Source organism: Ochotona princeps, chromosome 29 (genome assembly GCF_030435755.1).
Source record: "Ochotona princeps isolate mOchPri1 chromosome 29, mOchPri1.hap1, whole genome shotgun sequence".
In the NCBI taxonomy this organism is placed as follows: Eukaryota; Metazoa; Chordata; class Mammalia; order Lagomorpha; family Ochotonidae; genus Ochotona; species Ochotona princeps.
In genome coordinates this window covers 8,030,890-8,046,354 of record NC_080860.1, presented here as the reverse complement: position 1 = coordinate 8,046,354, position 15,465 = coordinate 8,030,890, and the positions used below count along the sequence as shown (strand labels likewise).

Sequence of the window (15,465 nt, the reverse complement as noted above, 5' to 3'; positions counted from 1 at the left end):
GTTAAATTTACTTAAACCTCTGAGTCGTTTTCAATTTGAAGCAATTTTTGTGTGTTGTGTGCTTTTAGTCCTTTAATTTTTGAGTTGGTAAGTGCAAATCAGGGAGTAAAAAGGCAATTCCGCCTGAAGAGTTATTAATGGATTGGTAAAAGTTAGTGTTAAACAACACCTTTTATGTAAGGTCATTTCTTCCTACGGAGAATACTGCATTTCTCATTTCATGGAAATGACTAGTCAGATGAGAGCCCCAGTGCCTTGTCAACAGCCCCTTTGCAGAGACCCAGGCCAGGAGGAGTTTGAGCAGAGCCAGATGGGAGGGAGCCCGCAGCTGGAAGAGTGTGTCTGCCCAGCTGGAGCTTTAATGTCTGAAATGGAGAAAAGAAGCAGACAATAGCATGTTATTTTTATTTATTTATTTATTTATTTTTTTAATAGCATGTTATTTTAACACATGATAAATGATTTTGTGGTTTTTGCAACACAATTTATGGGTTGCTAAGGCTAGGAATTTGTCTACAATAAGTCTGTAAAATGATATAAGTGAATTCTCAGTAGTAGTGGTAAATTTGTAGTAAGCACATTTTGTTTCTATATTTTACTAGTTTTAGGTTAATTTCATTCTTTTTTTTTCTTTTGTATATTTATTTATTTTTATTGGAAAGGCAGATATACAGAGAGGAGGAGAGAAAGAGAGGAAGATCTTCTCTCTGCTGGTTCACTCCTCAAGGGGCCGCAAAGGCTGGAGCTGAGCCAATCCGAAGCCAGGAGCCTCTTCCAGGTCTCCCATGTGGGCGCAGGGTCCCAAGGCTTTGGGCCATCCTTGACTGCTTTCCCAGGCCACAAGCAAGGAGCTGGATGGTAAGCAGTCCACTGGGATTAGAACCTGCGCCCATATAGGATCCCGGTGCATTCAAGGCGAGGACTTTAGCCTTTACGCTATCATGCTGGGCCCCCAGTCCTTCTTTTTTAAAAACCAGCTATACTTTTACATAAACAATCAAATAATTTTTTGAAATTTATAAAAAATAGTGATTTCCCCCTAACTTATCTAAACTTTTTGGGTTACTTCTCTTACTTAATACCCATCACCTGCTCTCTTTCATGTTTATTTGCTTTCTTAAAAAAAAAAAAAAAGAAGATTTTTAAAAAATTATTACAAAGTCAGATATACAGAGAGGAGAGACAGGAAGATCTTCCGTCCGATGATGATTCACTCCCCCAGTGATCACAAAGGCTGGAGCTGTGCCAAGCTGAAACCAGGAGCCAGGAACTTCCTCCAGGTCTCCTACGCAGGTGCAGGGTCCCAAGGCTTTGGGCCGTCCTCGACTGCTTTCCCAGGCCATAAGCAGGGAGCTGGATGGGAAGCAGGGCATCGGGGATTAGAACCGGCGCCCATATGGGATCCTGGTTCGTTCAAGGCGAGGACTTTAGCTGCTAGGCCATGCCGCCGGGCCCTGTTTGGTTTTTTTTTTTCTAGAAGGTTTACTAAACTTGATCTTTTTAGCATTTTACTGAGTTTTATCATTTCAGTATCAATATTTAAAAATTTCCAGTAACTTTTACTTTTCTTTTTTCTGAAGTCGAATTCTGTTCTTTTCTAATGGGAATATTTTATCTCTGAGAATATGTCTTTTAATTTTCTTCTCCCAGTGAAGATGCTTTCCTGTTTGCTTTTGTCTCTCTAGTTTTCAGTGGGTTTCTTTAACTATTTCATAATTTTTGTTTGGTAAGGCTTAGGAGCAGTGGACTGCTTGAAAATTGAGTGTGGGAATTACGTGGGCCTTTTTCGTTTGGAACCTGGTATATTAGTGTCTTCAGGTTTTTTTTTTTTTTTTTTTTGCTGTAATTGGTCAGAGTTTACAGACAGGACTTGAACTTTCCCATGTTCTGCTAGGGGATGAAGGCCTGGCTTCTGGCTTACGGGGTGCTGGGAGATGTTCATGGGCCCAGGGTTGCTGGCCTGCAGTCTGTACATACTCACCTGATGCCCTGTATGCCAACTCTGTTTATGTGCTCTCAGTTTGCCTGTGTGCACTTGTGCCCCAAGGCCTTCTGTTCTGTTGTCTCCAGAGAATTCTCTTCCAGCGATTTTCTGGGATAAGAGGCCATAGCTGATCTCTGTTGTGGGGAGGGTTCTTTGGCATTTGATTGCCTTTGAAACAAGTTCTCAACGAATTTCCCTATTTTATCTCCTTTGTGTGGCTCAGCCTGATTTTCAAAGATACATGTATCTAAAGCTCCTGAGATGAGGGCATTCTCTGTGGATTGGGTCTATGTTTCCACTTTTTCCATGTCTGAGATTGACTTTTTTTTTTTTTAATTTTTTTAAGGATGTGTGAGTCTTTTTATAGTATTTGCTTCTTAGCTTCCAAAATTCCTGGTGCTTTTACTTCTGCTTGTTCTACCTACTATTGTAATTTTATGTCTTAAGGACAAAGAAAAACAGCACATAGAAGCAGATTTCTTCACCAGCAGGTTAGAGAGTTGCAAGAGTGAAAGCAGATGTGTGTGTGTTTACTCTGCCTTTACTTGGAGTTGATTAGTAATGTTTCAGTGAAAGTTTGCTATTGTATGTTACTTTTTTCCTTCCTCAGAATCCAGTTGACAGGTGACTTTGTTTACTGTACTTCTCTGGTCCACTACAGTAGGAACTGTGTCTCAGGGGGAAGTGAGGTTAGATACACTTGGAATTTCCTAGTGTGTTACTTTCTGTCCCCAGTGCTCACAGATGCTTTGCTGCACAGCATCAGAATGCTGCCCAGGACGGATGTTAATTGTTCTGTAGTTTGAGGAATCATTCTTTCAACTTGTTTTTAAAGATTTGAATATTTTCTAGTGGCCTGTCTGTTCCCACTGATTATTTAGAGATCTCTAACAAGGATTCTGTTTCATTTACAAGTTACCTTTGTGAGTGGGATTATAATTGGACTGGGCCAGGAGACTTGAATCATTTATAGTATCTAGGTCATCCCTCTCACTTTACGAGTCCTGAAGCCAGTGTGCTCTGAAAGGGAATCAATTCCCTAATATCATACAGGTAGAGGGTTGAGAAACTGCAGTCTGGAACCCAGATTTTCAGCCAGTGTTGTTTCCAACCCTCATCCCGGGTTCATTCTTCCTGGTGTCTGATTCTTGTCTGTGATCCATGGAATATAGTGTTAACTGTGCAAGTGTGTCCTGTCGGCCATTAGGGGTCTCAATGGGCTCCTCTTTTACATGTGATACCTCAGGAACAGAGCATTAAGAATCAGTCATATTAATATTGTGAGGAATTACATCCTGATTGTTTTGTAAACTACTTGTCGTGGCATTCTGTTTAGACTAAGGGATTCTGCCAGTTTAATTCAGCTTTTGGAGAATGCTGACTACTTATTTTACAGTTGCCAGCTATTGCTGAGCAAATTTCCTTCTAGTCTGTCTCAAATTGTTATTTTTTTGGTTTGTTTTACCTACTGTCATAAGATTAGTTTGTGTAGCTACTATCTTTCAGTAATAACATTTTATCTGAGTGAAATGTAGAAAGTATCTTCTTTCTTGGGTTGGTGTGTGGGCACTTTTAACACTAGTTTTCTTAATAGCTCATGAAGACTAAAGAAAGATTCATGAACTTTCTTAAATTAGAAAGTATGGCCAGGGCTCCTCTAGTCATTGCTAAATTGAGTTGATGACAGTTTCTTTGTACTATTTTATAATCCTCCAGGACTCATTTTTACCATCAGGTCTATGAAGCAGCATGGCAGGGTGGAAAGAATTTATTTTTAAAAATTGGTTATGATTTCTGCCGATATTTTGGATCTGCTATTTATTATCAGCATAGCTAGGGCAGAATATTTAGCTTTTTTTCAGTCCTAGCTATTTGGTTGTAAAGATTAGAAAGAAAGAATGAAGATTCCCTAGTAGATTACTTCATGTTAGAAATTAAATAGTAAGACTCTTCTATAGTACTTATTAAACAATAAGTGTTTAATAAATGACGATGGTGGTGGTTGTTCTACTGGTTTTGTTCCTTTTGTACGTTGATTTAATGTAATTATAGCTGGTCTTTTTGTCAGTGAGAATGATTGTGTTTTCAGTATAACGACTGTAGAATCATTTTAAAGGAAATCATTAGATAAATTGAGTTTTGGAGACATACATTTGTCAGTAATTGGGAGAATAGAACTTGGAAGTGGAATTGATTTTAGCTATAAACTATCATCTTGTATATGAAGTTGTTAGAATCTAATTGAATATAAGTCCCTGATGGGAATTTTTTTCATGAATCTATTTCAGTATGATTAAGTTGTCTTTTCTGTTATCAAACATTAATTCAAAATGTAAAACTATGTCTTTGAATATCTATTTTATGCTTAGTTATCTCTCTGGGGCTTGATTGGAATTTCGTTGTTTGGTTTTTCAGGAAAGAGGAAAGACTGATACAGTGCTATTTAGCTGTAGAGTAGGAATGGGCAGTCTTTATCCTGCTAAGGGCCATATGGATATTTATAACATCATTCGCTGGCATTATAAAATTATCAACTTAAAAATTAGCCTGCTGTAGATTTATTGAATTCCATGTCTTGCTTGCAGTCTTCTTGGCAGGGCTAGGGCCAAATGATCTTATGACCTTATATGGCCCATGAACAGGATATTCCCCTCCTATGCTTTCAAGCAAATTGTTTTTAGAAAATAATAGGTCAGTTTTCAGTTCTTTTGGCTAGATTAGTCATGGAGTAATTTGGTTTGTAGCCTTGCATTTATAATATATGACTTCGTTGAATAACTCTGTTAGAGTGTAGAGCAGGTGGCAGCAGGATTTCTTTCCCTCTGAGATCATAGAAGCGCTGATGGGAAGCCAGTGGAAGTGCTAGGATTAGGAAGCCGTCTCATGAATCAAATCCAAATATTTGTCTGCTGAGTTGTACAGAATGTTGTAGGTGAACATATTCTAGTAAGTAAACTGTTGAGCGTAGATTTTATTGTACTAACTCATCCAATGCTTAAATCTCAGATATATATTTTTTGAAGATTTATTTTTTATTTATTTATTTATTTATTTATTTATTTACTTATTTATTTATTTATTTATTTATTTATTTTTTGATTGAAAGATCTGCAGCGAGAGATCTGCTCTTCGCTCCACCTTCTCTGTAGCTTCTCAGGCACGGAACGCTCTATGTCTAGCTCATATGATGAGAGAAGTAGCCTTATATTTGAGTGTTCTGATTTCAGTGCCTGTTTGTTGTTTTATTTAGTTTACTTCCTTGATGTTTGTTTATAGATTGAGGTTAAGTAATCTTTCTGAGTAAGAACACAAATATTTTAATAAAAAACAAATTTTGTAATAGAAATTGACAAAGGGTAGGAACAGGTGACTCACAAGAAATACTACAAGTTGTGCAGTTATTCCTCATTATTTTATCAGTGGAGGATTGATTCTGGAATCTGTGGATGCCAGAGTTCCAAAATGCTCAAATCCCTAATCTGTGTATTGGTATTTGCATATTAACTGTATACATTTTTAAATGATCTTAGATTATTTCTATTGCCCAAAAAAATCTCTGTGTTGTGTGGACAGTTGTACTCTGCTATTTAGGGAATAATACAAAAATAAATCTCTACATGGGGAGATCATTGCAGAATTTTTTCTTGAAAAATTTTTAGCCATATTTGATTGAATTCACTGATGTGGAACCCTTTGATATAGGATCAATTTATATCATCTTAAATACATAACCAATAAGTCTGTGAGTAAGTACTGTTAGCCTGATTTTACAGGTGAGGTAGCTGGGGACAGCCTTCAAGTAGCTTACTCTGGGTACTTGTTACAAGTATAAGCCTGGGGTTCAAATGTAGGAAGACCGGACCTAGGTTTGCCTCTGATGAAATAGGTGGGGACAGTTTGCCTCACACAGAACAAGGGCTATAAGTTAGTACAAGGATATTCCGTTTTAGGGCAGGTATTTCTTTTTTTAATTTAAATTTTTATTTTTATTGATTACATTGCATTATGTGACACAGTTTTATAGGCACTGGGATCCCCCTCCTCCAACCCCTCCCATGGTGGATTCCTCCACCTTATTGCATTACCACAGTTCAAATTCAGTTGAGATTCTTTCATTGCAAGCATCTACCAAGCATGAAGTCCAGCATCTTATCGTCCAGATAAGTTCAACGGTTTCTTGGGGAGACCATCTCTGGTCTGAAGGTAGAGCCCGCAGAGTATCATCCCGTTCAATTAAAAGCCCCGACACAACATCAGTAACAATTTATAACATTATGGAATTAATTGACATGGTATTGAGTAACCAATATGTTAAAAGGGGAAAAAAAAAGAATGTAAGTTCTGGACCACTTCCTGTGACTTCTACATTGACATTTCACTTATTAGTTTATATATAACTGGGTTCTATACACCTTTTTTAAAATGGCTATAGATTACTATTCAGCTGTCTCTTGTCTATTGTAATTTTAGTATTTAGCAGTTTATAGCATTGAAGCATGATTTTGCTGAACCTGGCTGTTTTTCGGGTAGTCTAACTCTATAACTCTAGCAAGACATATGTCAACAGTTTCGGTGAACAGTTTTAGGAGGGGTGTGCAGAGAAATCTTCAATACCCCAGTGAGGATTAACTAATCTTTGTGTCCCACCTAATGAGTTATAAGTGTATCCCCGCTGGCCGTTTCCTGTCTGATTCTAAGCTTTCCTTGTTCTCTATCTATTCTAGTTTTTTTGTTTATTTATTTGTTTGTTTGTTTTGAGGGGTTTCTGGAGCGATCCTGATGGTCATTGGCAGAGAGGGTGGGGACCCAAAGTCGGAACCAGGCAAGGACCAGAGAAAGCTTCTCTCCCTAGTCCCGAAGGAAGTTTATTGTTCTTCTGCTTCTGCTTCTGGTTGTTGTTCCGATGACCTTGGATCCTGCAAGGCAGGATTTGGGCTTCTTCCATCCCTTGTGGTAGATCCAAATGGGGGTGTGTGACCTCAGAGAGTCCTCCGAAGGCACGCCGATTCCCCGTGGTCTCCTTGGCAGTTGGGATGTAGTCCTCGGTGCTTGTACTGATAGTCTTTGGTGAGGATCTGGGAGTCTTCAGGGTTGGGATACAAGCCTTCTCCTGTCCCCCTGCTCCACTCTGGGGTTCCACCCCTACTCTGTGCATATGAGGTTAAGAGGTTATTAAGAGGTTAGGATCGCTCCTGATTCGCCCCATATGCCTTTGTAGTTTTACTATTGTCTAATGCTGATTCGAGTCTGTTGTCTGTGAGTTACCAGTTATGATCCTGATAGGTTATACTTCTCGTCTTCCTCACACCTTCTAGGGTGTTGTAAGATTTCTCTGGTCTCCCTCGCCATTACGGAATAACATAGGGTATTAAAAGTATATTAGGGGGGCTCGGCAGCGTGGCCTAGTGGCTAAGGTCCTCGCCTTGATCCCATATGGCTGCTGGTTCTAATCCCGGCAGCTCCACTTCCTCTCTGTCTCTCCTCCTCTCAGTATATCTGACTTTGTAATAAAAATAAAATAAATCTTGAAAAAAAAAAAAAAAGTATATTAGGTTTTACAGTTCTTTGATGTAGATCCTAAACTGTCTGACTCACATTGATTGTTGATTTATAGGTTACATCACATTATCTTATTGTATTAGATACAGGCTGTTTGAGGTTGAAATAGTATTACAATGTACAGATACTATTTTCTGGATTTACATAATTTCATCTTATATTAGGGCAAACAGGTGGTATTTAACTTTTTGGGATTGGCTCTTTTCCCTTAGCATAATGGTTTCCAATTGGGCACATTTGGCCACAAAAAACTGCATTTCGTTTTTTTTTAATAGCTGAGTAGTATTCCATGGAGAAAATGAACCATAGCTTTCTTATCCAGTCCTCTGTCGATGGGCATTTTGGTTGCTTCCAAGTTTTTGCGATTATTGATTGTGCTGCTATAAACATAGGGGTGCATGTTGGTTTCTCGTGTAACAGTTGTTTTGGATATATTTCCAGGAGTGCTATTGCTGGATCATATGGTATGCAGATTTTGAGTTGTTTGAGTGTTGTCCATACTGATTTCCATAGAGGCTGTACAAGTCTGCAGTCCCACCAGCAGTGGAGTAGGGTTCCCTTTTCCCCACATCCTCGCCAGCAAGTGTTGGTGGTTTTTTGTATGTGTGCCATCCTTACTGGCGTTAGGTGGTACCTCATTGTTGTATTAATTTGGATTTCCCTTATTGCCAAAGAACTTCAGCATTTTTTCGTATGTTTGCCATTTGGGTTTGTTCCTTTGTGAAGTGTCTGCCCATTTCCCGTGCCCATTTCTTGAGTGGTTTGTTTGTTTTGGTATTTTGGTTGTTCTGGAGATCTTTGTATATCCTGGAGATTAGCCCCCTATTCGCCTATGTAGTGTGCAAAGATCTTCTCTCATTCTGTGGGTTGCTTTTTTACTTTGTTGATTGTTTCCCTTGCTATACAGAAGCTTCTTAGTTTGATAAAGTCCTGTTTGTTTATTTTGGCCTTGATTGCTAGTGCTTTTGGTGTCCTTTTTAGGAAGTCGGGACCTACACCTAAATCTTGCAGTGTGTTTCCAACATTTTCTTCCAAAAGTTTGAAGGTTTCTGGTTGTAGGTTTAAGTCTGTCCATTCAGATTTGATCTTAGTGTATTAGGGCAGGTATTTGTAGAAGACTTGCAGTCTGGGAGGAGGTTACTTGCATTGAGAGAAGACCATCACGAGTCTTGGAATGTCATTTTCTTTGTTCTGTTCCAAGGATGTTCATCGATTATAACAGTTACGATGATGGAGAAAGTGGGAGGTTGTCCGGTGTTAGGGATTGACGATTTTCTTCAGTGTAGAATATGAAACAAACACCAAGAATAGTTTTTGAACAGTAATTAGCTGTACATGTATAAAATGTTTATAATAAATGAAAAAATGGGTTATAAACCTATGCAATTCGGTTATGACTTTAAAAATATACATGAATCGTGCATGGTAAAATCGGAAAAATTAGTGTAAGATACCAATGAGTATTTCTAGTGTCATTATGGAGTATTTTGTAATTTTTTTATAGGTTGTGTGGTACTTCTCAGAGAAAACAAGTGGCATAGGGAAAGGCTAAATGATGCCAATACCAGTTTTATGAGAAATATTAATTAAAGCCTATATTATTGCAGTATTATTATTAAACTTCTTAAAAATAAATGTTTTTTATTTGGATTAAGTAGAATTTTTTTCTGATGGTATCATTCTTCTAGTTTTCAAGTGTTTTTCAGTTGTGTTGCTGTAGAAGACATTTTGAATTGACTTTGACAGGAAGGAGATGAATCATGCATGTATGTAGTGCAGTAGAGTTATAGTTTCTGTTCTCCGTTTTAAGATTTTAAAATGTTTAAAAACAGAAGACAAAGCTTCATTAGGGAATTGTTACAGAAACAAAGTTTTTCTGAATGCTGCATGTTAAATAATGTAAGCACATTGCTATTAGTTTTGTATCTATTTTGTTAGTACTTCCTACCTTAATAGTCTTTTGGTGTTCGAAATGAAGCAGTATGGCACTGTATAGTAACTGCTTTCCTCATTAGGAAGTATTTCAACAGGAGTTTCTGGGTGGAAAGAAATGAAGGAAATCCTTTGAATAAAATTGTATCACTTCTGCAGGTTGAGTGTCCCTTGCCTAAAAGTACTTGTTACCAGAAATATTTTGCAATGTTTGCATAGATTTTATTGATGGACGTCTTTAATTTGGAAATCTGCAAGGCACCAAAGTTTAGATTTTAGGAACCTTTTTGATTTTGAATTTTCAAATGAGTGATGCTCAACTGTACAAATTTTTAAGTTGTTTTAAATGTAATTTGAACCAAGTAAGGGCTTAAATGGAAGCGTGTTTATAGGGGAATAAAATGGCTTAACAGCAAATACTGATTATCAGTTTGTTTAGATATTAAATATAAAGAGCTATGTGTTAACCTTGATAGAAATTAACTAACCCCATTCACCAGTGTAGGGATCGTCTCATTTAATGTAAGAAATCTTTTGATGTGACATTTACTGTAAACATCTTAGTTTGATTTTCTGTATAGAATCCTGCTTTTAGTGGTTTGTAAGTAAAAGGAAAAATCAAAACTATTTCAATGCTTTTATCTTTTTCCAGGCTGAACTCACGGGAATCAAATGGCGTAGGTACAATTTTGGAGGGCATGGGGACTGTGGACCCATAATTTCAGCCCCAGCCCAGGATGATCCAATCCTGTTAAGTTTCATCCGCTGTCTGCAAGCCAACCTGCTGTGTGTATGGCGTCGTGATGTCAAACCAGATTGCAAAGAGTTATGGATATTCTGGTGGGGAGATGAACCCAACCTAGTGGGTGTTATACATCACGAACTGCAGGGTAAGAACTTTGTTTTTATTAAAAACTATTTGCATTGGATTGTTTTGAAGTGGGGTAAATCTGAAGAGGTTATTAAGATTTGCTTGAGATCCCAAGTGTTTAAAAGCTATCTCTTTATAAAAAGCAGCATCCTCAGTCTTACTGTTCTGTCTCTGTCTCCCACCTTTACTGTTTCAAACTTCCTAATTCTTTCCCAGCTGTGCTGAGAACCGGACCTTGTAAACCCCATTATTAAAGGAATATATTGTGTCCCCTGAGTGTATTAGGGCTGGAAATATTCACTGTTTTTAAGTGATAGTGAATTGTGGGCCCTTAACAAGACAGTGACAGGAACAGATTTTTTTATTTCCTTAACTGGCTGTTGTGGTTTACTGCCAGTTGAACTCTTTGGTTGAATGACACAAAGTTCGTGTGAGCCTCACTGGATAGAATTATGATATTAGTTCATATTTGAGAAAAATTAAAGAATTTGACCTGGACTTGGTGTAGCCAATTTTCTTCCTGCTTTTTTCTGCTTCTCCTGTAATTTGGTGATTCCAGGAAATATTGGCTCCACTACTAAGTTGTTATTGACAGGTTGCGCCTGTTACCTAGACACTCTGAATGTGAGAGTTTCGTTTTTCTGAAAAGCTGCAGGGCAGGTGTTGTGGCACAGCGAGCTAAGCTTCCCACTGGGACACCTGCATCTCACAGCAGTGCCTGTTTTGAGTCCTGGCTGTGCTGCTTCTGATCCAGCTTCCGTAGCGCATCCTGCCAGAGCCAGCAGACGGTTGCCTGGGACACCTGGATGGATTCTGGCTCTTGGCTTAAGTCGCTGTTTCTGGTTACCACAGATTGATTATCAGAGGTTATTTCATTAGTATTTTTTGAATAATTTACCCAAGTGTTTCTATAAAGTATGCCAAGGGTTTTTCCTGAGTCAATGCTAATTCCAGCCTTTGGTTAGAGTATCAACTCTTTTTCAGTTAGTGTCTTAGAGCCAAGTTTTTTTTTTTTCCCTCCAATTACTCTTCATTTGATTAGTTTGTGGTTTGGAGTATTCAGATAATATAATATCAGGCTGTTTTGGTTATTCTTTTAAAAGGAGTAAAGCTTGCTTTAATACATTGGAGGGTCTGTTCAAGCTTCTAAATCGGCCTGAAGCATTTTCTGCCAACTTTCGCTTGACACCTTTTTTCTTCCTGACTTTTCTTGGCAACTCTCTTCTCTCCTGTGATAGCTCCTGTCACAGCAGCAGGGGGCAGTAAACCAAAGGATGGTCCCTTTGTCTCTTGAGCTTAAGACCTTTCTCCTGCCGTTTTCAATATATTTGCTTAATAAATATAGGGCCACATTTTGAATGACATTACCGATTTAGCTAGTTAACTAGCAATATCTCAGAACTTAGGTTCATTTCAAATAAGTTAGCAGGTAGCTGTAAAGTAAAATTAGCATTTTAGAACAATGGGATTCTGTTTATCAGAGCTAAAGCAATAAGATATCTCCTACAATATACTTAGCGCATTGGCTTGCTTAAATACCAAAATATATACTTTTATTCTTTCTGAAAAAAAATGTTCACATGTAGAATATAGTTTTCCTCTTTTTGTTTCTTTGTTTTTCATTTCTGTTTCTACTCTTCTTTTTTTCTTTGCTGTATATTATTCCTTAAGTTGTAATTTTTCATCTGACCTTTGTCAGTGGTGCAGATCTGATTTTGTAATGATGAGGAACCCAAATTCAGCTGTTAATTAGGGTTCTTTAGTTGATGTGCAAAGTGATTTATTCACACCAATGAAGAAAGAAGTAGCTTATGTTATCATGTTCTAGACTTCGTGATTTACTTAAGGGAAAAGTATAGGTTATTTGTAATTTTTTTAAACAATGAGGTTTTTTAGATTGTATGTGTTAGATTCCTTAATGACTTAAATTTTTTGGTAAAGATTTAAGCAAAAATTAGCTTCTAATGTTATTTTTAAGATGACAGAAGTATTGCATTTTAATTAAAAAATTAGAAAGAGCATAGAGGCACATAATGAAGATAATGAAGAAAAAACCTGTCTCGAGAGTTTTTAATACTTGATGGGTTTATATATAGATAAAATTGTTGTCATAGTGTTCTGTAACTCAGACTTTGTACTTACTTGTCAATATATTGACTGTTTTCTCATGAGAATGATTACTTTTAGTTTTAATTTTCTTGCCTTTTGAGTTTAAAAACAGTGGGAACTGTTATCTGCTGTTTGTGACCAGCAAGGGATTGTAGTGATGGAACAGTTCAAACTTTGTTGAATGAACCTAATTTTTTTTAGTGTGTTGAATTTTAGATTATTTTCCCAAATCATATTAAGTGTTCATTTTTGTCAGTTTAAGTTGGAAGGGTAATTATGGCTTAACCTAATATTAGGATATATTTAAATATTTAATGAGAAAACTTAATGCCATAAGGACAACTTTGGTTCAAGTGAGAAGGAGTAAGAGAGAGCATCGTGAAGAAGTGGGGCACACATAGGGTGTGCTGATCGGTAGCCAGGCGAATTGAGGAGTTGGTGGAAAGTTTCATTCTCAAATATTTTAATCATTTTATTTTCGGTAAAATAAATCTTAGTGAAATCCTGTCAGTAGGTTCCACCTAAGATATCCGAACCAGGCTAGTTTAAATTTAAATTATAAACTAAAACATGTAAAAGGAGACAAGTCTTAACAAGGTAAGTGTACTGGAAAGATGCTTGGGTAATGCTGTGTAGCTTAACCACAAAAACACCTGGCTTACACCCAGATTTCATGATTATGACTTTTCTGAGCCAATTCTAGCCCTAATACCTCATGTTAAAACTATTGTTTATTCCATAACCAAAACATTTATTATTGCTAAAAAAGTTTTATTTTTATTTGCAAAGCAGAGTTAGAGAAGGAAAGAGAGAGAGTGAGCTTCCATCCATTGCTTCACTTCCCAAATGGCTGCAGCTGCTGGAACTGAACTGATTGGATGTCAGAACCTAGCATCTTCTGGGTCTGCCACATAGGAACGAGGGCCCATGGACTTGAGCCACCCTCTGCTGCTTTCCCATGCCATAAGCAGGTTGTTGGATTAGCCCAGCCCAGACAGTTGTTTGGGAGAGTGAATCTGCAAAAGGAAGATCTCTGTTTCTCTGCCTCTTCCTCCCCCTCTCTCTGTCTCAACCTTCTAAATGAACAAATTTTTAAAAGAATCAAATGTGTTACTTTCCTTAAAAAATTTAATTAATTTGAAAGAGAGAGGGAGGTTAGTTGGGTTGGGGCTGGGTGAGATTGAAGCTAGGATCTGGAAATTCAATCCAGCTCTACTGTAAGGATGGCAGGGACCTGATTATTTACTTGGGGCATATCCTGCTGCTTCTAAGGGTCTTCATTAGCAGGAAGCTGGAATCCAGGAGGAACCAGTACTTGAACTCAAGTCCTGCAATATGGGATGTGGGCATGTGAGGGTCACAGATGGCATCTTGACTATTAGACCACATGCCTGCTTCCTTTACACTACATTCTTAAATCACATCAGAGGTCAGAAGGAGGGAGGAAAGGTACTGAAGATTTAGCTAGAAGAAATTAGACGGCAAAGTCAAACGGAAAATTCCTTTCCTCCCTAACTGTGTTTGTTCGTTCATTCATTCGTTTCTACCTTCCTTTCTTCCTTCCTAAGTGATTGTCATTGTCATAGCAAACCAAGTTAAGCCACCTCCTGTATTGTCCCCAACTCTAATGGGTACTGGTTTGAGTCTGACTGCTGCACGACCCACCCAGCTCCATGCTTTGTTTGCCTGGGAAAGCAGCAGGAAGTGGTCCACGTGCTTGGGCCCTTGTATTCATGTAGGGAACCTGGAAGAAACTCCTGGATCCTGGCTTCAGTCATTTGGGGAGTGAAATTACTTATTTGAGGCTTACTCTATTTACTTGAAAGGCAGAGTTACAGAGAACAAGAAGGAAAGAGAGAGGACAGAGTCAGACCGAGAATTTCCATCTGCTTGTTCCCTCCCCAAATGGCCTTAGTCACTGGTGCTGAGCCCAGCTGCTTTAGCAAGGAGCTGGATGGAAAGTGGAGTAGTCAGGACTCCATCTAGCTTCCTCCATGCACTCCTATTTGCAGGTGGCAGCTTTACTTGCTAAACCACAGCATTGACCCCAACGCTTAGTTTCCTAGAAATAAGACACAATAAATACATAGGAATATATGTATTATTATGTATCATAAAGTTTGTGTGTATATTTATTTACTTATTCTATTGGAAAGTCAGATTTACAGAGAGAGGGAGAGAAAGAGAAAAAGGTCTTTCATCCACTGTTTCATTATGCAACTGGCCACAGTGACCAGAGCCAAGTTGATCTGAAGCCAGGAGCCAAGAGTTTCTTCTAGGTCTCGCATGGGTACAATGTCTCAAGGCTTTGGGCTGTCTCTACTCTTTTCCTAGGCCACAAGCAGGGAGTTGGAAGGGAAGTGGAGCAGCTGCGATATGATCTGGCTCCCATATGCTATCCTGGGCTCATGCAAGATTTGGTCTTTAGCCACTAGGCTGTTGTGCTGGGCCCAAAGTCTGTGCACTTTCAAGTAGATTTTTGCTTGTATTTGATTATAATCTTAAACAGTATTATAAAAAGGTTTACTCTAAGCTGAATGAAAAAGATATTTTCTGGGAAAATAATGACTCACAGAATTGATAAAAATGAAATTTTTGGGTAAAATGTCATTTACTTTGTAAATTTCTTCCAAGGAAAAAATCGGAATCTGAACATTCTATACCCTGGTTTTATATCTATTTTCCTTATTAGTGGTGAATTTGTGAGTCACTGAAATTAATATCTGATTTGGAAGAACTTTTTGTACATTATTCGGATTCATGCTTTAATTATAGAATTCTGGTGAATTTTAAAACAAATGGTGTCATTTGGTAGCATCATAGATTATTAGTGTTTTATACATCAGCTTTTATTTTACAATTAATTTTTGAGGTTGTTTACATGATGGTACCTGAGAGATAAATTTTGTTTTACTGTTCTTATTTGACTTTTTTTTTTTGTGGATAATAATAACAGTGTATTTTGTGTTTCATGAGAAGCAGGAGCTTTCAAGAAAAGCGTGTGAATTGA

General features: G+C 37.8%; 1 protein-coding gene across 2 annotated transcripts in view; it reads left to right on the top strand.

The window, feature by feature from the left end:
- The window catches only part of MED13L (mediator complex subunit 13L), a 238,747-nt gene that overhangs the window by 27,114 nt on the left and 196,168 nt on the right, over window positions 1-15,465 (top strand). For both annotated transcript variants that reach the window (XM_058656914.1, XM_058656913.1), the window contains exon 2: window positions 10,128-10,365. In XM_058656914.1, coding sequence (XP_058512897.1) covers window positions 10,128-10,365 — 238 coding nt within the window. The remainder of the gene's footprint in view (window positions 1-10,127; window positions 10,366-15,465) is intronic.